The 22,542-nt window shown below is 55.0% G+C and overlaps 13 protein-coding genes across 13 annotated transcripts; 5 read left to right on the top strand and 8 right to left on the bottom strand.

Moving 5' to 3' along the window:
- Positions 1–649: 649 nt before the first annotated feature.
- VTN31DRAFT_1320 (uncharacterized protein) lies at positions 650–1,899 on the top strand (the record flags this gene model as incomplete). The annotated part of the gene is made up of 2 exons (XM_069401365.1): positions 650–1,150; positions 1,243–1,899. 2 exons carry the CDS (start codon positions 650–652, stop codon positions 1,897–1,899), a joined length of 1,158 nt encoding a protein of 385 aa, XP_069264176.1.
- Positions 1,900–2,159: 260 nt separating this feature from the next.
- Positions 2,160–3,873, bottom strand: VTN31DRAFT_1319 (uncharacterized protein; the record flags this gene model as incomplete). The annotated part of the gene is made up of 3 exons (XM_069401363.1): positions 2,160–2,699; positions 2,754–3,718; positions 3,771–3,873. The coding sequence occupies 3 exons, from the start codon at positions 3,871–3,873 to the stop codon at positions 2,160–2,162; spliced, it is 1,608 nt and encodes a 535-aa protein (XP_069264175.1).
- Positions 3,874–4,100: 227 nt separating this feature from the next.
- Positions 4,101–5,423, bottom strand: VTN31DRAFT_1318 (uncharacterized protein; the record flags this gene model as incomplete). Its single annotated transcript, XM_069401362.1, has 2 exons — positions 4,101–5,107; positions 5,162–5,423. The coding sequence occupies 2 exons, from the start codon at positions 5,421–5,423 to the stop codon at positions 4,101–4,103; spliced, it is 1,269 nt and encodes a 422-aa protein (XP_069264174.1).
- Positions 5,424–5,713: 290 nt separating this feature from the next.
- VTN31DRAFT_1317 (uncharacterized protein) lies at positions 5,714–7,153 on the top strand (the record flags this gene model as incomplete). The annotated part of the gene is made up of 3 exons (XM_069401361.1): positions 5,714–5,716; positions 5,770–6,749; positions 6,799–7,153. 3 exons carry the CDS (start codon positions 5,714–5,716, stop codon positions 7,151–7,153), a joined length of 1,338 nt encoding a protein of 445 aa, XP_069264173.1.
- A 55-nt stretch (positions 7,154–7,208) lies between these two features.
- On the bottom strand, positions 7,209–8,519 carry VTN31DRAFT_1316 (uncharacterized protein; the record flags this gene model as incomplete). Its single annotated transcript, XM_069401360.1, has 2 exons — positions 7,209–7,859; positions 7,935–8,519. 2 exons carry the CDS (start codon positions 8,517–8,519, stop codon positions 7,209–7,211), a joined length of 1,236 nt encoding a protein of 411 aa, XP_069264172.1.
- Positions 8,520–9,309: 790 nt separating this feature from the next.
- VTN31DRAFT_1315 (uncharacterized protein) lies at positions 9,310–10,674 on the bottom strand (the record flags this gene model as incomplete). The annotated part of the gene is made up of 1 exon (XM_069401359.1): positions 9,310–10,674. One exon carries the CDS (start codon positions 10,672–10,674, stop codon positions 9,310–9,312), a length of 1,365 nt encoding a protein of 454 aa, XP_069264171.1.
- Positions 10,675–10,983: 309 nt separating this feature from the next.
- On the bottom strand, positions 10,984–12,570 carry VTN31DRAFT_1314 (uncharacterized protein; the record flags this gene model as incomplete). Its single annotated transcript, XM_069401358.1, has 6 exons — positions 10,984–11,195; positions 11,252–11,545; positions 11,603–12,107; positions 12,166–12,295; positions 12,363–12,394; positions 12,448–12,570. The coding sequence occupies 6 exons, from the start codon at positions 12,568–12,570 to the stop codon at positions 10,984–10,986; spliced, it is 1,296 nt and encodes a 431-aa protein (XP_069264170.1).
- A 199-nt stretch (positions 12,571–12,769) lies between these two features.
- On the top strand, positions 12,770–13,607 carry VTN31DRAFT_1313 (uncharacterized protein; the record flags this gene model as incomplete). The annotated part of the gene is made up of 3 exons (XM_069401357.1): positions 12,770–12,800; positions 12,857–12,979; positions 13,042–13,607. 3 exons carry the CDS (start codon positions 12,770–12,772, stop codon positions 13,605–13,607), a joined length of 720 nt encoding a protein of 239 aa, XP_069264169.1.
- A 57-nt stretch (positions 13,608–13,664) lies between these two features.
- VTN31DRAFT_1312 (uncharacterized protein) lies at positions 13,665–15,047 on the bottom strand (the record flags this gene model as incomplete). Its single annotated transcript, XM_069401356.1, has 2 exons — positions 13,665–14,816; positions 14,877–15,047. The coding sequence occupies 2 exons, from the start codon at positions 15,045–15,047 to the stop codon at positions 13,665–13,667; spliced, it is 1,323 nt and encodes a 440-aa protein (XP_069264168.1).
- A 220-nt stretch (positions 15,048–15,267) lies between these two features.
- Positions 15,268–16,757, top strand: VTN31DRAFT_1311 (uncharacterized protein; the record flags this gene model as incomplete). Its single annotated transcript, XM_069401355.1, has 2 exons — positions 15,268–15,595; positions 15,667–16,757. 2 exons carry the CDS (start codon positions 15,268–15,270, stop codon positions 16,755–16,757), a joined length of 1,419 nt encoding a protein of 472 aa, XP_069264167.1.
- A 205-nt stretch (positions 16,758–16,962) lies between these two features.
- VTN31DRAFT_1310 (uncharacterized protein) lies at positions 16,963–18,897 on the bottom strand (the record flags this gene model as incomplete). The annotated part of the gene is made up of 6 exons (XM_069401354.1): positions 16,963–17,823; positions 17,879–18,385; positions 18,442–18,456; positions 18,513–18,657; positions 18,722–18,735; positions 18,805–18,897. 6 exons carry the CDS (start codon positions 18,895–18,897, stop codon positions 16,963–16,965), a joined length of 1,635 nt encoding a protein of 544 aa, XP_069264166.1.
- A 459-nt stretch (positions 18,898–19,356) lies between these two features.
- On the bottom strand, positions 19,357–20,520 carry VTN31DRAFT_1309 (uncharacterized protein; the record flags this gene model as incomplete). Its single annotated transcript, XM_069401352.1, has 4 exons — positions 19,357–19,411; positions 19,470–20,244; positions 20,296–20,338; positions 20,395–20,520. 4 exons carry the CDS (start codon positions 20,518–20,520, stop codon positions 19,357–19,359), a joined length of 999 nt encoding a protein of 332 aa, XP_069264165.1.
- A 416-nt stretch (positions 20,521–20,936) lies between these two features.
- On the top strand, positions 20,937–22,260 carry VTN31DRAFT_1308 (uncharacterized protein; the record flags this gene model as incomplete). The annotated part of the gene is made up of 7 exons (XM_069401351.1): positions 20,937–20,977; positions 21,041–21,054; positions 21,114–21,133; positions 21,191–21,300; positions 21,351–21,682; positions 21,732–22,203; positions 22,254–22,260. The coding sequence occupies 7 exons, from the start codon at positions 20,937–20,939 to the stop codon at positions 22,258–22,260; spliced, it is 996 nt and encodes a 331-aa protein (XP_069264164.1).
- Positions 22,261–22,542: the final 282 nt, after the last annotated feature.

The raw sequence follows: 22,542 nt of genomic DNA, 5'->3' as shown, positions 1-22,542 counted from the left end.
ACCATGCATTGACTACCACTCCATGTGATGGGCATGTTGATTCATTGTTAATATTGATTCATGGTCTACTGTACATCGTTACTGTCATTTCGGGTTTCGGGGTTTGTTTGATTGTGTGATGATTGCCGGGGAAGATCCGGATTGGCATGTTCATGGCGCCACTCGTTTGATTTCCTTTGTTAGTAGTTAGTTTGTCATGAGGAATGAAAGAGGATGATTGATTCATTGCCTACTGGTTAAGTAGTTGTAGGTTAGATGTTGATGTTGCAAAGCCCTAATTCGACACCTCCTTTTACTTCACACCTTGCATGCAGTAGCTCCGCTATGCCGAGGCACGAAACGTAAGCCTGGAATACTTTAAACCGAATTAGGAAGTATTAACCCCAACGTGTCAGCAGCTTGGGGAATCAATCGATCATTCAGCTTAGCTTCATCACAAGAATCTCCGACTCGTAGAGCTGACTTGTTTATCTTATTATTATTCCACCCGTCTCTGCGTCTTTGGACGTGGTGGCTGATAATGCTGATATAATCACGAGTCCTCGTCCCTGCCTTACTCACTTGACTCCATTCTATTTCCACGGACCTCGTTAGGAACTGCCGTTGGGAGATCTCACTATCATCGAAGCTTCCTGGACTTTCTCTCACAATGCTAGACCCGATCCCTCCACCTCCCGAATGGCTCCGGGAATGGACAAGGCCCTGGGCGGAGCGCGCCAACCTGCACAGTCTGCCGGAGCATATCCACGAGGTGTTGCTCTTCTACCTCTTCTACCAGTTCGTGCACTCGTGCGCATCGCCGTGGTTGTCGCGGAAGTTTCTCCCGCAGTACTATACAAACCTGCCGCGGCGGACCCAGATCAACTGGGACACGCATGTTGTGTCGTTTATCCAGAGCACGTCGGTGGTGTTGGTGGCGCTGTGGGTGATGGTGGCGGATAAGGAGCGGAAAGCCATGGCGAGCGATGGGTGGGAGGAGGGCCATCCGCGCCGCATGTATGGGTATACGGGAGCGTGTGGCCTCGTGCAGGCCATGGCCGTCGGGTATTTTGTCTACGATTTGATTGTCAGTACGGTGTATGTGCGGATCACCGGCGTGGGGATGGTGTTTCATGCAATTAGTGCCTTGACGGTGTATGCGTTGGGATTCGTAAGTGATTCCTTCCCTTCCTCCCTCGCAAAAAGGAAAAGGGGGCGGAAAAGAGATTGTGGTCTGGGGAAGACGAATTCATGGGTGAACAGAGACCTTTCCTCAACTTCTACTCGCCCACGTTCATCCTATACGAACTCTCCTCCCCGTTCCTCAATATCCATTGGTTCCTGGACAAGGTCAACATGACGGGTAGCAAGGCCCAGTGGTACAACGGTATGCTGCTGCTGGGCTCGTTCTTCTCCGCCCGACTTGTCTGGGGCCTGTGGCAGTCGGCAGTAGTCTACCGCGATATGTGGATGGCCGTTCGAAACAACCTGTCGTCGTCGTCGTCGGTTCTCCTTCCCCCAACTGTCTTCGATGAGCAGGAGGAGATCTCTCCCGCTACCGCTCAAGTTACCCAATTCGCCCGCCAGATTAACGAGACCAGGCTACCCCTGTGGCTACCCGCCGCGTACGTCGCGTCGAACCTGGTCCTCAACTCGCTCAACGTGTACTGGTTCGGGCTGATGATCGAGGCCGTCCGCAAGCGGTTCCGCGAGAAGAAGCCAGAAGTCAAGAAGACGGAGGAGAAGGTCGCCGCAGTATTGGAGCCCGATGTTGTTCTGGATGCGGCGGAGACGTTGGAGAAGCAGCAGGGCTATTTCGAGGCGGGTGATGGTGCGGAATTGTTGAATAATGAGCCCGAGGGTGTTAGCTCGGCGGTGCAAGTGGATGGTGGGAATGAAGTCAAGAGGCGGACGGCATGATTATGAATCTTGGGCCAAGGTCAAGTACCATCGGATGATGCTGGTTAGCGAGGTGTTTCGGGACAAGATTGGTTCGAGCATGTGATAGATACGGTAGTAGGTAGAATTGACCATGCAACGGCTTTCAATCCGTATCATTTGCAAAGTCCATAATAATAATAGTACACCATCAAGGCTCCTGGAAACCATACCATAACACCGTTACAAAGTCCTTGTTACAAAGCCAACCAAACCCCAGAAACAAGTAAAAGAAAGAAAGATCACCGCGCCACTCCCGCAGCTGCCGCTGCAGCCTCCGGCTTCGCCAACATATACCGCACCGCCTCCCGAGCCACCGGCGTCGTCCAAACGCTCCGATCCCCACCACGCCGAAACTCCGGCCCGCTGCCATCCTCTCCACCACCACGCGTCGCTTCGCCGAGGATCGTCTCGAGGTCGCGACGCTGGGAGTTGAGCCAGCGACGGATGAACGTGGCGGGGTCCTTGCTCATCGCGGTGAAGAAGGAGTGGCGTGCCTTGGAGTGGGTGATGGCCTGGATGATCAGGGCCAGTTGGTCATCCAGCACGGAGATCTGGCGCAGCGCCGCGATGTGTTGAGGGTTCGACGTCAGAGCGATCATCTTCTGCCGCAGGGGGTCGTCGTAGGCGACGCGGATGTCGTAGACGGTGGGCGTCGGGTTGTTGTGGAAGTCCTGGTCGACGCGGATTGTGTAGGGCAGCTTGATTGGGTCGAGAGGCGACATGTGCGCACTGAGCGCTTCGGGGATTTGTGGGAAGAACATTTGTTCGCGGCCAAAAATCTGCTTCTGTTAGCGTACTAGTCAGAAAAGATAATATAGAGGGGAGTAACGTACGGCTTTGAGCTTCTCGTCACAGCGCACTTCTCGCTTCTCCTGATTCCCCTGTAGGCCCATCGCCCGGATGTAGTCCCAGATCCCCATGACCACCCCGCTTCGCGTGTCCTCCGTGACATCCAGCACGTCCGCTAGCTCCTTGCTCAGCTTGTACCGCTCGGGCGTCTCATCCCGCACAAGGCTGATTGTGATGTTCAGGTTCTCTTGTGAGGCGCGCGTGAACGACAGCGAGTCAAAGTCGGCGTTGGGCGGAAGGGTGTTCTGATTCGGTGGCAGTTGTGGCTTTGTCCAGGTGATCGAATTAAGATCCTCCGGCCGGGCGGAGTTCGTCTTGTCGAAATCGATCGTAATGGACTTGAAGAAGTGCGAAAATCTCGGGAGTGGGCGGCGTTGCTTGGACGTCTTCTTTTTCCCATCCTCCGTCTGACCGTCGGTGCCGTCCTTCTTGTCCCCCTCCATCTCCTCGTCTTCCACCTCGCTATCCTCATCCGCGACCGTCGGATCGCTGTCATCGTCCAATAACCGGCCCTCAAACTTCACCTTGTAGCGACCGGACCCAGGGATCGACATGTGCCCGTTTTGCTCGCGTGCCTTCTGCCACGGCTGATCCTCCACCGTGTTGGAGATCCAGATGCGAAGCGTGCGGTAGCGCTTGACGGTCCGACTGATCGAGTCCTGGATGTCTAGTCTCTTCCGCACCATGGCCGCATCCAATCGCTTCTCCAGCTCCCTGAGATTCTTGTACTGCTCCACGCCGTCACCAATCACAACCTCCTCCACGCCCTCTGGCATCGTCTTGTCGGTCGGTTTTCGACTTCGGCGCAGCATCGCCTCGTTGACTGGGGGCATGGGGCGCGGTTGTTGCGGAGGGGGCGCGCCGGCCCCCGGCGGCATGTATTGCGGATTCGGCGTGCCCTGCTGCATGCCCTGTTGCGGATGATGCATCGGCATCATCTGCGGCGGGACTACAGCTCTCGGTTAGCTCAGGAATCTTATGTTGTCCAAGCTGAATCATACCTGGGCCAGCAGGACCGCGACGCGGCGTGGCGGGCGACCGCTGGGGCGCGGCCTGCGGATAGCCCCGCGGGTAGTTGGGCTGCATCGGGGCGTTCATGGCCATGGTGATTGGAGCAGAACCGCGATGGTTCCTTGAATAGGATCGAACTACAGCGTGGAGCTCTCTGGTCATAAAATCAAGCCTTGAAGTACCATCGCGACGGACGGATCGCGCTAGTCCATTCTTGGTAATTGGATTTACGACAACGATGGCGATGAGTTCGAGGACCATGAGCATTCATGTCTATCTGGAATTGAAGCCATAGGGACAAAAAAAAAAAATTACATAGATCACTCCAGCAATGACGCCTGATTAGTGTACAGCAACTCCACCACATTGTCCAGCTTCTGGATCGTCTGGATGGCGGCATCGTAGGCCTTGTCTCGTTCCGTCTCCTCATACACAATCAAACACCGCTCCCCCTGGTCAAGCACCCCCATGATGACCTTGTCAAGGATCATTTGCGACAGCTTGCGCTCCACCTGCTGCGTGTCGAGCCCGACCAGCTTGGCAATATGGTCAATCTCCACGCGGCTAAACGGCTCAATGACCTTGATCAGGTTGTGTTCCAGCATGGCATCGTACAGTCGGCGCAGATGGTTCCGGATGAAGACGTCGCCACCCAGCTCGTATCGGTAGTCTGACAGCGCCCTTTCGTATTCCTCCAGTGACCGGTTCGCGTGGGCGCGCGCCACGGCCTTCATGGCATCCAGCCGCGGGCTAGCGTACTTGAGCGCCTGCTTCGAGTTGAGCAGGTTGTTCACGTCGTCGCCCTGGTTCAGCATGATCTTGCACAGCAGCATGTACTGCAGTGCGGCCGTGGCTCGCTCCGTGTCATCCAGCGAGGAGTACCCCTCCAGCGCCTCGATGAAGTACGAGTATGCGGTGTTGAAGTCCCTATCTTCAGCATGGAGCATCCCGCTCTGCATGTCCAGACCAGCCTGGAGGTTGGGAGGCGTGTAGACGGCAGAAGCGGATGTTCGCGCGGACGTTAGGGCTGCGCGGGCCTTGGCCTGGTTCCCTAGAGCATGGTAGACGCGCGACTCCAACAGCTGGATCTCCACGAGGACGACCTTGTCGTCCAAGCGCTTGAGCTCGCGCAATAGCGAGTTGATCAGCGTCAGCGCATCGTAGTAGGACTGCTTGCCCATATAGATCATTACGAGACGGGTCTCTAGGCTTTGCCGGAGGAACGAGCGGCGTTCCGAGACGGCCCATTCTATGCAGGACTTGATCACGGCAATCTGAATCTCTGTTGTGTTCGGAATCTCCGCGAGCAGGTCGAGCAATTGTCGGACTATACATAATCAGCATGAACTCACATGGGTCCTCGGTGGGAGCATTTGCGTACCCAACTTCGCCGACTTGGCCTTTGCAAACGACGAGAAGCTGCTCCGGCTCGTCTTGATGAGCTCTGACAAGTCATGCGGTCTCTTGTGATCTCGGTACAGCTCTCCCAGCGCGATCAACGCCGACTCGTACTCTCTCGAAGCTGCTTCTGTTGGGCCAACGCCTTGCGAAATGATCTCCTTGTAGATGGTTTCGGCCTTGGCAGGATCCGTCTTTGCGACGGTCTTGGCCTCCTCAATGCGTTCCGCGGCGGTGGCGGCCATGATGTCGTGAATCGTGGGGTCTTTGAATTTCGACTTGAGAAGAAGGCCGCTGGCAGTCAAGCGCAGACAGCTAGGTGACCAGGCTGGCGTCACAGCCAAGTGAGCCAACTGCCAAGGCCAAACCTTGAATTTACAAATTTCTAGTTGAGTTCGAATTTACCATTGAGACAGATTTGCAGAACTTCGGAATCCTTGTAATTTGTATGAGGCATCTCACCGCCCGCAGACTTTTTGAGCTTCATGAAATTTGTTGATCACAAACAACAAATTCATTCTCACATTTGGGCACAATGGTGAGTCTGCGGTAGTCAAACACAGAAAATCTGATATTGCTAACCGTCAACAGAAAATCAAAGCCCTTTCGCGCTCCGCTGCCTCGCAGCAGGCGCCCGGGTCGACCGAATACAGGTTACCTCGAAACCTCGATCCTACACAGCACCCATTCGAGCGAGCTCGAGAATACACACGGGCCCTCAATGCCACCAAGCTGGAGCGCATGTTCGCGGCGCCATTTATCGGCCAGCTCGGAAGCGGCCATGTTGACGGCGTGTATTCCATGGCCAAGGACCCAGGCGCTTTGGAACGCTTCGCAAGCGGCAGCGGCGACGGTGTGGTCAAAGTCTGGGATCTGACCACTCGACAGGAGGTCTGGAACACACAGGCCCATGACAACATTGTCAAGGGCATTTGCTGGACGCTGGACCGCAAGATCCTGTCGTGCGCTAGCGACAAGACGATCAAAGTGTTTGATCCGTACAACCAGGCGCCGGACTCGCGGCCGTTGGCGACGTATCTAGGCCAGACACCGTTCACGAGCGTCTCGCACCACCGAGACCTGCCTTCATTTGCGGCATCGTCGTCGGTGATCTCCGTGTACGACTTGTCGCGCCCGTCGTCTGCGCCGACGCAGACGATGCACTGGCCAACCAGCGTCGATACCATCACGTCGGTCGCATTCAACCGGACGGAGACGTCGATTCTGGGTTCGACCGCCCTGGACCGTTCTGTCGTCCTGTACGATCTGCGCACGTCGTCGCCCGTGACCAAGGCGGTGCTGAACCTCGCGTCGAATGCCATCGCATGGAACCCAATGGAGGCGTTTGTGTTTGCCGTCGCCAACGAGGACCACAATGCGTACATGTTCGACATGCGCAAGATGAATCGTGCGCTCAACGTCCTCAAGGACCACGTCGCGGCCGTCATGGATATCGAGTTCAGCCCGACCGGCGAGGAGTTGGTGACGGCGTCCTACGACCGGACGATCCGGTTGTGGACGAAAACGCATGGACACTCGAGGGATATCTACCATACCAAGCGAATGCAGAGGTAAGTACTTTTTCTTCTTCTCGTCAGAAATCTAGCTAATAATTTACAGAGTTTTCTCTGCCATGTTCACTCCCGACAACAACTACGTCCTTTCTGGCTCCGACGACGGCAACATCCGCATCTGGCGCACCAACGCTTCGACGCGCAGCGGCATCAAGACCGCGCGCCAGCGGACCAAGCTGGAGTACGATCAAGCGCTCATCAAACGGTATGCGCACATGCCAGAGATTCGACGAATCCGCCGCCACCGGCACGTGCCCAAGCCGATCAAGAAGGCGGCCGAGATCAAGCGGGAGGAGCTGGCGGCCATCAAGCGGAGGGAGGAGAACGTGCGCAAGCACAGCAAGAAAGACCTGCCGTACCGGTCCGAGCGCGAGAAGATGATTTTAGCGATCGAGCAGTAGATCCATGTGGACAGACGGTTGGTCAGTCTGGCTGGATAATCTTGCTTTTACTGGTTCAATGTTTATCAGCATCGTCGACTTCGCTTTCCGCTGCGCTGGAATCCACGGCCTGCGGTTCGGTCGGTTTCTTCAGCACCGAGTTTGCGACGGCGCGGTCAATACCACTCAGATAGCGGGCGAATCGCTGGATGGCAGCGGGCAGCACCGCGTACCAGTTGACCCATGCAGCATAAGTCGGCTGGCGAATGACACCACCTTTTCCGGCGTCGATCGAAGCAACGATCTCCTTAGCGACATGGATTGGTTCGACGACTGGGGCGAAGAAGCCATTGGGAGTCTCGATACCATCGAACAGCGGTGTGGCCAACTGACCCGGTTCCACGAGCAGGGTCTTGACCTTGTGGTCCTGGCCGGCGGCGCGGATCTCGGCCTCGAGCGAGCGATGCAGCGCGCTGAGCGCGGCTTTGCTCGCAGAATAGTCGGACAGGCCGGCGGGTGTCAAATGTGCGAGGACGGAGCTGACGTTGACGACGACGCCGCCGCGGGAGGAGCGCAGCATGTGTGGCAGAACGGCCTGTATAGTATGAAACGGACCGAGGAGGTTGGTGCGCATGGTGCGGTTCCAAGCGTCGGCGGAGAGGGAGACAAAAGGGACGCCATGGACGGGGGCGGCGGCGCAATTGATCAGGATGGATGGTTTTCCTAGCTGTACATGGTCAGAACAAAAAAAAAAAAAAAAAATAAAAAATACCATTGTATCATGAATTAGTAGAGCACGTACATCAGCCTCGATTCTCTTCACAACACTCTCGACCGCCCTCCGATCACCAACATCGCACTGATAATACTCCACGCCCGACAGCTGCTCCCACTGCTGTCTCTCCAACGGATCCCTCACATCCAGCGCGGCAACACTTGCGCCACGCATCCCGTAAATATGCGCAATGGATCTCCCCAAGCCGCTCGCGCCTCCCGTAATCACAATAACCTCCTCCTCCTCCTCCTCACCTTCGCCCTGCTGCTGACCACCTCCGGCCAAGCGCGCCTCAGCAACATCCTCCTCCGCATGCGCAAAATCACGTAACCTTCGCGGCGGCCCGTCCGCAAGACGATGATTCAACCATCGTAACGCGGTGAACACAGTGAGGAACACCGCCCAGCTCGTTGCGATGATGAAGGATGGGTGATGCGTTGGGGTCGCCACCGCGCGCAGGCAGAGGACGAGGATCCAGGCGATGAATGGGTGGAAGAGGGTCTGGGAGAGCGTGTGTAAGAAGAGGTCGAGAGTAAGGAGGTGGTACCATTTGCTTGTCTTGGGCGTCGGTGGAGTTGGGATTGACGCGGCTGTGTTGGTAGACTTCTCCATGGTGATCGATTAATGCTTAGGAGTACTGGCAATGGAAACTGATGCGAGCATTCGATCAGGTTGGATTCTTTTCGTTGTTATGAGGAATTGAATGGGTTCATTTCCTTCAAGATGTTCCAGATGTGATGTTAGGGGTCAATCTGAAGCATCGGTGACAGATGCGAGATCACATTCCAAACCACCAAACAAGTAGTACTTGACTAGTAGATTAACTTGGAGATCCCGGAGCTCCGATATGGGCCCACTATTGAATTCAATCTGCGATGATCTGATCAGTGTGAGGAGGATTGGTGTATTTGATCAGCTGTTGACAGTACCATTGTGATGGAAGGTTACTGTAGTAGGTGCCGGATACAAGAGCCGAATGACTTCATTCTGAGATCTGATCTGGAAGTGCACCAGACTTCAGTAATTACTAGTAGATACTTGTCGAAATGGTCATGAATCAATTGCTAATTGATATGCCTAGCACTTGGCTTGTCGGCATGCTATCGAATCTCGAGACTGCACTACTCTAGCTGTCGACTGCTATGCTGTGATGGAAATCGATACTGAGTCTCATACTGTTCATCCTCATAGTCCTGCCGACAATGCACTTCGACTCGGAGCTTCGAGGGTTGTAGTGGCAGCTCCCTCTGGCGATGCCGTGATCGAGCATGGGCTTCCTAAATGCAGCTCCGGGTGCTATTCATGGGAGCGCGGGCGAGCTCGACTAACGGGAGAAACCAAAACTGGATCTGCTGGCGTACATCCAGTGCACCTCACAATCGATCCTGAGCTCAACAATACATCACCCGGCAGCCACCTCCGGCTCTCCCCCAGCAGTATGCCGATAACGCTTGTAACTAAACGTGGGACAACTCGGATCCTCCAGCAGCAGACTCAGATCCTCTTCCACCTCGGGCGGCAAGCGGAACCCGCATCCAGGCTGAGGGTACAGGCGATGTTCATTGATCAACCCGTACTCCGAGTCATCCATGGCATTGTTGTACCGACGCTTTTTAGGCACCGGTGAGGCATCAGACGTGAAAGCTTTCGATCCATCACGCTGGATGACGGTCCGGAGGTTCTCTGGGAAGACAGGTAGAGAAGGATTACCGTCGGATATGTTCATAAGTAGATCGACCAAGGCAGCATGAGACAGTGTAGAAAGGTAGCTCCGGCGCTCGGCAGCCGAGAAATTTTCTCCCCCGACAGGATGGCCTACGGGAGGATCGTTCAAGCCCCGGGCGGCTTTGTGAGTGAGTGTGATCTTCACAGGGATCTGCTCGCAACCTTCTGTAGGCCGACAAGAACTGCAGAACCATGGCGTCTGCTTACGGCTGGCAACAACTGCTCGCATGACCACAGGATCGTGACAGAATTGGTGCCAGGCGTTGTTGCACTCGCCGCAAAATAATAGCATATTCATCGGTGGGCCATAGCTGCGCTGGCAGCGGGTGCACACAACGACGCTGGGTGGCTTGCCGTTCTTGTGCCGCTTCTTAATTGTGGCCTGCCCGTAAGATGTATGGGATGGAGAAGTCTTGGATCTTCCTGTCGGCCGTGGAGGATCCGCATCGGGGACAAAATGCACAGGTCGGTTCACCATCCGCCCGGACTTGGTCTGCGTAGGGATTGGTGTCATGTCCATGTTCATTTCCATGTCATTAGTATTGGCCTCCGGCCCGTCGGAACTAGTAGTGTCATCAACCTTGACTTCTTCATCACTGTCGTCTATTGTCCTGCGCCGCTTCCGGCGATGGGCGGCGACTGATTTGCGCGAGCGGCCTTTGACACCAGAACCAGGAGTTGCCTGAGCAGACTCCTTTTGGCCATGCTCCGCATTGGCCGCCATTTGCGAATCGGGGACAGGGTTGGCTACCTGCGCTGTTGTGCTCTGCAGATCTGAATGACTGAACATCTCGGCGGATGACCTAGGCATGGACGACAACTCGCTCTTGTCATCTCCGGATGAGATGATGCTGCTGACCCGCAAGAGCAGCTGGGTTGTGGACTCTGGGCCATTGCCTGCGGGTCCGACGATGTTCTCGTTTTCAGCGTTCTCCGACGAGATACTGGTGTTGTGCTGAGCGTTTTGAACCGATTTATCCTGATCAAGATTCTCAGCAATTTTGCCCGCTGAACGGCCGTTCTGCTCCTCCGATTGAGTCATCTTGTTAATACTAAAGAATTATTGCAATCAGCATCACCGTCAACTTGATTTTATCATGGTGTGCTGTTCTATCGTCAGTTCAAGTTCTGATCAAGGGCCATCCTCTCCATAATACTACGAGTAGTACTCCGTACTCCATATTACTAATCTTCAACTGCCTATCTAAGTCACGTGATTCATGGAGAGCATCACTTCTTGGATAGGATTGAACTGAGCACACAGTAGTATGTACTGCAGGGACAGCAGCAAAATGGACATATATGCAGGTTGGGTATATCTACGACAATATAGCCAGAATTCAAAGAATGGTCATGATACGACGCCATCTCGCCGCAAAGACGCTATCTCTTCCGCCGTGTAATGCAGCAAATCCCGCAGAACCTCGTCCGTATGCTGGCCGAGCATCGGCGGTGGTCGGCGGACACCGGGCGAGGTGTCCGAGTACTTGATCGGCGTGTTGACGAGCTTGATGGGGCCGCAGGCCGGATGGTCAACTTGGGTCACCATATTTCGCGCCTGGACTAATCCTATCGTTAGTATTGTCCTCGTTCTGCAAGACCATCAAGGCAGTACACACCATGCGAGTGATTCAAGGTGCCCTGGATATCATTGATGGCAGCATAGGGAATCCCGCTGCCTTCAAAGATGTCCAACCACTCATGGGTCGTCTTGGTCTTCGTCTCGCTTTCGATCAAGCCGTCAATCTCGTCCCGGTGCGCCACACGAGCGCTGTTGGTCGAGAACCTCGGGTCACTCTTCCACTCTGGGTGTCCGACTCTCTCGCACAGTGTGCCAAACAGCTTGTCATTCCCGGCCCCAATGAGGATATCCCCGTCGCGCGTCTTGTAGCTACGATAGGGCACAATGGATGCTATGTTAATCCCATCATGTTAGCTGTATGTAACCCAAGCGGAGGGAAGTGCCGTACGATGCGCGGTCCCCCAGCGCCCCGAATCCTTCTCGCCGCTGATCAGCGCCGAGCTGGCCAGATTCGCCAGCGTCGCAACCTGGCAGTCGCTCAGCGCGGAATCGATGTGCTGGCCGCGGCCGGTGCGGGCCCGGGCAATCAGCGCAGCCATGATGGCGTTCGATGTGTACAGACCCGTGGTCAGATCGGTTACTGCAACGCCGACTTTGACAGGCGGGCCGTCACGAGTACCCGTGATGTGCATCAGGCCCATTTCTGCTTCCACCATGACATCGTAGCCAGCACGGTCCCGGTACGGGCCCGTTTGGCCATACCCGGTAATGCTCGCATAGATGAGCCGCGGGTTGACTTCACGTAGAGTCTCGTAGTCCAGTCGATACTTCTTAAGGCTGCCGGGAAGGTAGTTCTCCACCAAAACGTCGCATTCTTTAGCCAGTCGGTGCAGGACCTCAACGCCCGCCTGATGCTGGAACGAGAGACCGACTGATCTTTTGTTCCGATTGACCTGGCCTGTAACATCAGCCCCCAATTCGTAAATTTATCACCGCGATCCTGCTCCGCACCGCGAGATAGTACGCGCTCTCCCCGGGCCCGTCCTTGTCCGTGCGGTCGCTGCGGTACTTAGCAAACGGCGGGCCCCAGGCACGCGTGTCGTCGCCTCGCACGGGATGCTCAATTTTGATTACGTCTGCCCTGGACGGATGCACGAATCAGTGAAATGACGCCTCTTTTTCGACGTCGGCGACCAGCGGAATATTACCCCAAGTCACCGAGGATTTGCGTGCAATAGGGCTGTCCGGCGATTGTTAGCATGTTCAATGGTACTATTCTGTGCATGTACTTACTCCTGCCAGGACTCTGGTCATGTCCAGCACGCGGATTCCCTCCAGCGGCAGCGAGCTTGTGGCCGTAGAATACCTCCGCGGCGCAATCGGAGCGACACGGAGGAACCGGTGTAGGGCAAGCATGGTTGATGACGGATTCAAGATGACTCGGAATGATTACGTTAACAGTTCAGACAATTTCATAATTCATAAGTAGAAGCTACAAAAAGATAACCCGGGGGTTGAGTCATTTGACGTTTAAAGGAGAACTGTGAACAGATCGGCCAAGGCTCCGCGGAGGACCTGCATTGTGCATTCTCCAGATCTCATTCTCAGACCCGCCATGTTTACTGGCCTTGTCGAAGCCATTGGGAGTCAGTCGAGATGCCGATCTCACCGCACAGAGCATCTCAGAGCTAACGCCGAGCAGCGGTCGCGGCCCTAGAGCCGCTCGATACCAGCGCCAGCGGGGGCGGAGGAACCTCGCTGACAATCAAGGACTGCGCCGAGATCCTCACCGATGCGCATCTAGGCGACAGCATCAGCGTCAATGGTGCGAACTCGTCTAGTATCTACTAAAAAATAATCTAAATAATATTGACTGGATCCTTGCAGGAACCTGCCTCACCATCACCGCTTTCGACAAAGACTGGTTCAAAGTCGGCATCGCGCCCGAGACATTGCGCCGCACAAATCTCGGCTCGCTGCGGCCCAATGACCGGGTCAATCTCGAACGCGCGGTGGCGGCGAACACACGGATGGGCGGCCACTTTGTGCAGGGCCACGTCGACACCACCGCGACGATTGTATCGGTGACGCCGGACGGGAATGCGCTGACGCTGCGGCTGCGGCCGCGCGACCAGAGTATCCTGCGGTATATCGTGGAAAAGGGTTATGTGACTCTAGATGGCGCAAGCTTGACCGTTACCAAAGTCGTCGATCAAGGGGAGGAAGGTTATGGGTACTGGGAGGTGATGCTGATCGCGTACACGCAGGAAAAGATTGTTACAGCGGCCAAAAAGCCCGGCGATGAGGTCAACGTGGAGATCGATATCGTGGGAAAGTATGTCGAGAAGAGTGTCCAGAGTTACTTCTCCCAAGGCGCCGGCGGCGATTTCGCCGTGCTGGAAAAGATCGTAGGCCGCATCGTGGACGAGAAGCTCAAGAAAGCTACGATGTAGTCCCATGTAGTCGCATGTCATGTCTACAGATACAATACAAGAAAATGCATGATCAGTTTACCCGTCCATAGATACATCGCTATCCTCAGCGCTGCCCTCCGCGCTGTCCTCGTCATCGTGTTCCACATCCGCCTGCTCGTCCAGCTCGTCACTGTCCCAGCCCTCGTCCATCTCCTCATCCTCATCTTCGCTCTCACTGACCGCCTGCCCATTGGCTTTGGCCTGCTCCTTTTCTTTCTTCTTGCGCTCGATATTTTCTCTTTGCTGCCTTTTCCGCTCCTCCTTCTCTTTCCTTCGGCGGTTCCAGGTCTCGTCCAGCTCTTTGACCTCTTTCTCCGACTTATGGACGTGATCATGCCACATGATTCTGCCGCTGCAGAGGCCCTCTTCGACCTTGATCAGACGCAGCTTCAAGCGCGGTCCAAGTTCGACCAGCTTCACAGCTCTCTTTTCCACATTCGGTGTTTCTGGCTTGCTGGGGACCTTGCCTGCTGCTTTCATGCGCTGTAACTCTCGCCGATTAAGAACTTTTCGTGTTGTACTCTCGGCAACCTCCACTTCAGCGTCCGTATCGAGCTCGGTTTCGTCGGCCGACGTGTATTCAGCGGCAGAAGGGCCCACCAGATAGTCGGCGACATCCTCCAGCCTGCCGAGGTTCGGCAGCGCGTGCTTCTTATCCTTATGTCGCTGCTCCTTGGGGTCCAAGCGACGGATCCGCTTCCTAATTCCCGTCTTTCTTGTCGTAATTGCGTAATGTCGCAGACTGAGAATATACGGTTCGTTATCAGCGGCTGTTTCCGGAGATTTCATCTCTCGGTTCAGCAACATGACGCGGCGAATGGACTTCAAGGGCGTGGTTTGCGGTGAGATGGGCGGAAAGAGGGATTGAAAGACAGTAGTTGCGAGTGACTCGAGCTGTTTTGGGATCCGAGTCTTCTCTGTCGCATTCGGCGCGTAAAAATTATTCATGACCAGCAGCGGTGGCGTCCGGTGGTCTTGACCGCCGCCTCGAGGGTGCTTCAGCGCCTTCTCCACGTCCTTGTTGAGGGAATAGTTCTCGACCCGGAAATGTAGTGTCGGACCGCGGGGCGTGACCGCAAACCGCAGGTTTGTGTTTCCGCTGCGGGACCGCGAGAAGAGGATCAAATGGGTGACTCCCAATGGGCCAGCCATTGTGGTGTAGTCTCGAAGTCTGTTGGCTCGGCGTTCCTATTCACGGGAGTACCGTCAGCACTGGTATTCGAAATCGGCATGCACAAAGTAACCTACCTTGAGGCGACTGGCCGTGTCAGGCTCCATCATCAATCGAAAATCCTTTGCTAGCTGGCTGACGCTGGATCCGACCTCGCCGGCGCCGATCCGGATGACCATCGTCTTGGGATTTTTGTTGTTTTTGTCCACGGGGACGTGGGTGCGCTTCTTGTGCCGTCTGCGCGCCATTTTGAACAACAACCTGCACCTGGCAGGAATTGCACCATCGAAGTTGAACCTGGGAGTTCTTTTCTCTCTTTATCATGCTTTGGTGTTGATCTGATAAAGCTGCGATAAACTTTGATGTGCTGACTAAGCAGTACGGAACAACAATGATGCGGCGAGAAATAATTTCTGCTGTCGCCGACAAGACGAGAGGAACCTCGAGCAGGGCTCATTGTCGACGAAAATGCCTTCGGTGAAGCGAAGAAAGCTTTCGCACGAAGAGGAGTCGAGGGACGCCAGCCCCGCCCCAAGTGAAGTCTCCTCGAATGAGTCCTCGAGTCCCGAACCGCCGCAGCCCGCTCAGCAGCAGGACAAGTCCGCTCCGAAGAAAACATTCAGAGACCTTGGCATCATCGAGCAGTTATGTGAGGCATGCGATGCGCTAGGTTACAAGGCGCCGACGCCGATCCAGGCCGAGGCGATCCCGCTTGCGCTGCAGGGTCGAGACGTCATTGGGCTTGCGGAGACTGGAAGTGGGAAAACGGCCGCCTTTGCACTTCCCATTCTACAGGGTAAGCTCGAACTCAAACTCTCTGCGGCTGCTGGTAGCAATTATCTGACCAATGGATACGTTTTGATATAGCTCTCATGGACAAGCCGCAAGCGTTTTTCGGTCTCATTCTAGCACCGACTCGAGAACTAGCATATCAGATTTCAGAAGCTTTTGAGGCGCTCGGGTCGACCATTTCGGTGCGGTGCGCGGTCATTGTCGGTGGCATGGACATGGTGCAACAGGCAATTGCTCTGGGCAAGAAGCCGCACATTGTTGTCGCGACGCCGGGACGGTTACTAGATCATCTGGAAAACACCAAGGGCTTCTCGCTGCGGACGCTCAAGTACCTCGTCATGGACGAAGCCGATCGACTACTCGACATGGACTTCGGTCCATTGCTGGACAAGATTCTCAAGGTGCTTCCTCGCGAGAGGCGGACAATGCTGTTCTCCGCGACCATGACATCCAAGGTGGAATCGCTGCAGCGTGCATCATTGAGTAACCCGCTGCGGGTATCGGTGTCCTCAAGCAAGTACCAGACCGTATCGACCCTATTACAATCGTATCTCTTCTTCCCGCACAAACACAAGGACGTGTACCTCGCTTACCTCATGAACGAGTTCGCGGGGCAGTCCGTCATTGTGTTCACCCGCACCGTGCACGAGACGCAGCGCGTCGCCATTCTCCTTCGAACGCTCGGTTTTGGCGCCATCCCCTTACACGGCCAACTTTCGCAGTCCGCGCGGCTTGGCGCCCTTGCCAAGTTCCGCTCCCGCAGCCGCAACATCCTGGTCGCGACGGACGTCGCCGCACGTGGGTTGGACATCCCGTCCGTTGACGTCGTACTGAACTTCGACCTGCCGCCGGACAGCAAGACGTACGTGCACCGCGTTGGCCGGACCGCGCGTGCAGGCAAGAGCGGGCATGCGATCAGCTTCGTCACGCAGTACGACGTCGAAGTCTGGCTGCGCATCGAAGCCGCGCTAGGAAGGAAGCTCAAGGAATATGAACTTTCCAAGGATGAGGTCATGGTGCTGGCGGAGCGCGTTGATGAGGCGCAACAGCAGGCGATCACGGAGTTGAAGGAGCTGGAGGAGAAGAGAGGCGGCAAGAAGAGTGGGAAGAAGGCGCGGAAAGTGGGCAAGAGGAGTCGAGATGAAATGGATCAGGAAGAGGGTTGATCTATTCCTTGAAGTATATAGTCTTCACGCTGGGCATCATGTAGTTACTACGTTCATGATTGTTCTACATTGCGGGACAATGATTCAAAGTTCTATTACGGTCGTCAGGTTGAAAACTACAAGTGAAATCAAGAAACACACTTTTGATTGACTCATTACTACTTGTAATGACTCAAACGTGCATTGCCAGACAAAAAGAACCGCGTCACCTCGAGCCCGCCTCCTTAACCGCATTAGCGACACGGGTAGCCAAGTCATCCGCCTCGGCGCGGCTGGCGGCCTCCGCATAGACACGGACGACGTCCTCTGTACCGGAGGCACGAGCGAAGCTACGGCCCTTGTTGTAGCGGGACTGCAGCGCGTCAATCTGTGCCTGCAGGCCCGGTGGAGACTCGAGCTTGCGCTCAGCGTCGTACGTCTTGAAAATGGAGCGGTCGGCAACCTCGACGCGGACGAGCCGCGACGGCAAATCCGTGTACGTGCCGAGCCACTCCTTGAGCGTCCAGCCCTTGTGCGCCAGGATCGCCTCGACGAGCAGCATGTCCGAGATGGCGTCGCCGACGGCCTGGTTTATCAGATCGGTCAGCCCGATGAGCGACTCGAGTGCCTGCTGTTGCGCCGGCGACTGCGGCTCCGCTGTGCGGATCGTCTTGAGCGCACTTTCCGAGAACGTCACAGTTCCATGCCCGTTGGCCTCGAAGTACACACCCACGTCAAACCGCATCGCCGCATGGTGCAGGTGCTTGACGCCGGTCTTGGTGCACACTGACGGCAGCTTCAGCACCTTCTCGATGTAGTCGGTGCTCGATCCGTTCGCGTACGCCGTCTGGATCACGCCGATCTTGAGCTTCTGCGCAATGCCTGCATGCCTCGCCAGGTCGCTGATGAACGACGCCGCAAGCGTGGCAATACGATCGCCGTCCAGCAGCCGGAACACGCCGTTCTCATCCAAGAAGTAGTACACCAGGCGGTCCGCATCGCCATCCAGCGAAGCGCACCGATCGAGCGGCGCCGCCTTGGACGAGGGCGGAGCACGCTGCTTTGTCTTGACAAAGTCGGCACCGCACTGGAGCAGTTAGAGCGAGATATTCAACATTGTTCGTCTTCCATCCGTGACGTACCTCAAAGTTCAGTCGATCTGGGTTGATCACATCGTCATTCACGACCTTGATGTCAATTCCACCCTGGTCGGCCGGCGGCAGATACTTGATCAGCTCCCGCAGTTTAGGCCCACCCACGCCGTTGGCACAGTCGACCGTAAGGGACCCCTGAACCTTGACGTTCTTCATAACCCGCTTGAATGCCTCTGCAAGCTTGACATAGTAGCCCTGTTCCGTGGGCTCGCCATACTCATACGGAGTCCCCAGCGTGTTCAAGCAACGCACGATATAGTGCAGTTGGGGAGTCGTCAGGTACTTGAAGTCCTGAAACTCCACGTCCGACGCCGTGAGCGCGGCATTGAGGATTCCCACCAGGCGAGCTCCAGAGGCCCGTGTATCCCGTGCAAAGACGACGCGCGCGGGGTTCTCCATATTTATATCAATTTCTTTAATCAACTCCTCATAGACTTGGCCAACAGACTCTTGCGGTGCATTTGCCAGCCTGGTTGCGTACGATTCCCACTCGGCCTAGACGGTGTTTAGGAAACACTTCGAGCTCAACATCCACGGATGATCTTTCTTACCTCTAGCATTTCACCCTATAAGCCTCGTTAGTCCAGTTCAACCACAGGGGCGCCTTCTCACGGTAACTTACCATCGGGTCCACGAGCTTGACCCCGTTGTCGTCGGCGGGGTTGTGGCTCGCCGTCACCATAACCCCGATCCATTGTCCATTGAGCTTCCTGGAGCGGAGGCCGGCCAGTAGACCAACGGCGAAGACCACCGTATTAAGGAGATCGCTGTTTCGTTGATACTTTGTCAACCGCTGCCCTGTGCGGGGGAGGGAGAAGTGGGATGGCTCACGCTTTCATACGGAACTGTCCGAACCCAGAAGTCAGGACGACGATCTTATCTCAACACTGTCGCACAAACACTGCTCGACTTACCCCTGCAGTGCCATACTCGAAGACTCGGCCTTCCGGCTTTGTGTATTTCAGAGCGGCCTCCGAAATGGCGGCCTTGATCTTTTCGGACGCCATTGCGGCGGTGTCAATACTTATTCAATCAAACGAGCTTGGACGGTGGGCGGGAGAAAAAACAAGGCAGGTTCTATGAATGAAAGAAAAATAGAAAAAATGAACGGAGGACGAGAAAACAGGTACGATCGAGATCCACGATGCGCGCGAACCGAGGGCAGTCGGCGTTGAGGCGGGGCGAGCGATTGATGAAGGTGTTTAGGCGGTGGATCTGACGAGCGTGAAGGCGCAATGCCTTCCACCCTAAAATACTACTCTACGAAAGGCTACGAAAAAGGGCCACAATGGGAGTCAAATACGAACAATCTTGGGGTTTCGGGATTCTTCGATCCATCGGCGGGGCGAGTGTCTGTGGGTTCCCGGAGAACAGCTCATAGATAGAGGGTATCTCCTGATGCACTTGATTATCCTACAGTATCACCTCTGCTGTACATAAATAAGACAGTTGTTCAAGTCTTCGCATCACGCCTTTAACCGCTCCGAGGTCATGTCATCCTGGGCATCCTGGATAAGGAATCTGTGACGTGTCATGTGAGTCAGGTACAGTGAATTAGTTCGTCAAGAGCACTACTTACGCGTACCACCACGCCGTAGGAACCACCGTCCCAAGATGCCACAGACTGTGCGCATCGATCAGTCGCCCCCACGGCGGGAAATCAAACAGCTCGAGGCTCATTGCCAGCGTAATCCAGATCACGATCATGACCGGCCAGATGGTCCATGGTTTGCCCTGCTTGCGATACCGTCGGATGCTGAACGTTACCCATAGAATATTCTGCAGTAGGCCCACGATCACGTTGGCCACCATGTTGTAGGTGTAGTCCCACCGCCAAAGGCTCAGGTAGCAGACATGCGCAAGGTAGAGCGAGATGCATGTCATAATCCAGTACCGGCGGTATGTGCCCTTTTGGCGTGGGCTGTTCTTATCTAGACGAAATATGCGAATCACAGCCAAAAAGAGACCGTAGAGCACGTTCGCACCGGCGGCGAAGTAGTCCAACTTCTCTGTCAATGGAAAGTCCCGGGTATGAAAGAGCATGCTAAAGATCCAGGCGGCTAGACCGGTGTATCCAAATCCTTTATAGTACTTCCGGAGAGGGTACGACTCCGGGACAGCTCTATCGAGGCTCGCCATGCCCCGGCGATGGGCCATGAAGTTGAGGAACGAGAAGAAAACAGAGAACACCTCCTGGATGCCCAAGACGCGGTAGAAAGGCCACTTCCCGTGAAATTGGACCACGGGGTGTAGCATTGGGGGATCACGGTTGACCCGGCGATCGGTGATTACATGCTGGCAGGTGTAGTCGCATTCGGAGTCGCATGTCCACAACATCAGGCGCAGGTAGAGGGCTAGAGTACGCCATCAGCTCAATCACATGCAATAGTTCTCGCTGTACTTACGGAGACCCCAATTGCCCTGCTTGCAGTTCTCCGTTTTGCAGATCTAGCAGCATCTGTCAGATCCATAATCCTGGTAAATAAAGAGCTGCAGTACTGTACCTGGACGCATTCTTTGAAGTCAGGAAGCCTGTCCCCCAGGGAGGCCGATGCCGTCCCAGCTAGGACAAGCCATAGCAGGACGGCACAAAGATCCGCGGGTCTCCCAGCGGCCTTGAATAGACGCATCTGAGTCAGCCAGAAACCCAATATGCCTCCAGAAAGTCCCCTTTGATGGCGACAGGGGGCAACCAAGGCGGCGGACGGCGGCAGTAAACACTGTTCCTGGAGCTGGAAACTGCGCTAGTCCTGACTAGGAATAGTGACTGATAAGCGACTGATAAGATCTGATAGTAAAATCACATGACTTTTGACCAGATGAGGACTAGCGCCTTATCAATCCATGAACCCAAAATGGGGCGTGGACAGAATTTCCAGCGTGCAACAAAGAGTATCCAGAGTCATCGTGCAGCTTTGTTCTGACTGTGCTTCGGCTGGTTTCGAGTTCGGGGAGGCCTGTTTCCCTTTTTTACTTTTAATTCTGTGCTTCTCAATTGTGAACGCCAGCCGTCATGGTCGTAGAAATCAGCAGCAGCGCGGACCGAATGACCGGCGCTGATCATGCCGAAGTCCGCTACTTTACAAGGTACTGCACTTGGTTTGAATGGAATCTGTGACACGTTATTGTGAGGCTTACTTGAATTGCTAGTTACGATCATCATGGTAATGTCTACCGGGCCGCAGAAGGCCGATTTTGGTGCTAACTCGCCGTCGTTTCGCAGGCATTCATGAGGAGATGCTTGTAAGTGGGATTGGGGGCAAGGCATTTCGCGAAGTTAACGGCTGATCATGTTCTCAGAAAGATGACGTCCGGACGAGGTCGTACCGCGATGCAATCTACCAAAACAAGCACCTGTTTAGGGGAAAGATTGTGTTAGACGTGGGCTGTGGCACGGGCATTCTTAGCATGTCAGCAAGTGGCCTGGGCGTCTGAAGGGATGTTACTGATGGGCTCTCAGGTTCGCTGTGCGAGCTGGCGCTAAACACGTCATCGGCGTGGACATGTCGTCCATAATCGAAAAGGCGCGAGAGATTGTCGAGGTCAACGGCATGTCGGACAAGATCACTCTGCTACAAGGGAAAATGGAGGAGGTGACCCTTCCTTACCCCAAGGTGGACATTATTATCTCGGAGTGGATGGGGTACTTTTTGCTTTACGAGAGCATGTTGGATACCGTTCTGTACGCCCGCGATCACTATCTGGCTCCCGGTGGCAAGATTTTCCCCGACCAAGCTACCCTGTACCTGGCCGGCATTGAGGATGGCGAGTACAAGGATGAAAAGATTGGCTGTAAGTGGCGAGCATTTCATTAGCCGGGGTATTCAGCTAATCGAGATAGTCTGGGATAACGTGTACGGGTTCGACTATAGTCCGATGAAGGAGATTGCCTTGTCGGAGCCTCTGGTGGACACTGTCGAACTTAAGGCCGTAGTCACCGATCCCTGCCCTGTGGTGACATTCGACCTCTACACCGTCAAATCCTCAGACGTCTCGTTCCGGAAACCCTTTTCCCTGGTGTGCAAGCGCAACGATTTCATCCATGCAATCATTGCATGGTTTGATATCTCGTTTAACGCCTGCCACAAACCCATCTCGTTCTCGACCGGCCCGCATGCCCGCTACACTCACTGGAAGCAGACGGTGTTCTACATCCGGGATGTGCTGACTGTCGAAGAAGGCGAAGTCGTGAAGGGCTACCTGGAGAACAAGCCCAATGCGAAGAACCGGCGGGATCTCGACATCAAGCTGTCTTATGTTTTTGAGACCTCGGATCCGACTCGCTTTGCGCAGGGCGAAAGCGAATACAGGATGTGAGTCAGAATGTTCCCCCGGTTCATGATGCAGTTTCTGATGTATCTAGGTGTTAATCTTTCTCCGGCGCTCGTCTGGCGTTATTTGACGTTGTCTGGTCTGGGATGCAGGAGTCATGGGTACTGATAAACTTGCATGACATGGTGCGATGACAAGACATGGTGGACAGGACCATTGAGCCAGTCGCAGTAGATACCCCGAGCGGATGCTGAACATAGATCACTGGCGTACTCATAGACCGATGTAATTTACACGGGTCCGTCTGGTAGATCAACCGGAGATGAACCTCGGTTCGGCGAATCGCCGGGACTGATAAGACAACATACGTTTCCACCTCT

This window comes from Thermomyces dupontii (genome assembly GCF_041956625.1).
Source record: "Thermomyces dupontii strain NRRL 2155 unplaced genomic scaffold VTN31scaffold_1, whole genome shotgun sequence".
NCBI classification, from domain to species: Eukaryota; Fungi; Ascomycota; class Eurotiomycetes; order Eurotiales; family Trichocomaceae; genus Thermomyces; species Thermomyces dupontii.
The sequence above is the reverse complement of the archived record's forward strand: the minus strand, read 5'-3'. Positions and strand labels throughout refer to the sequence as shown.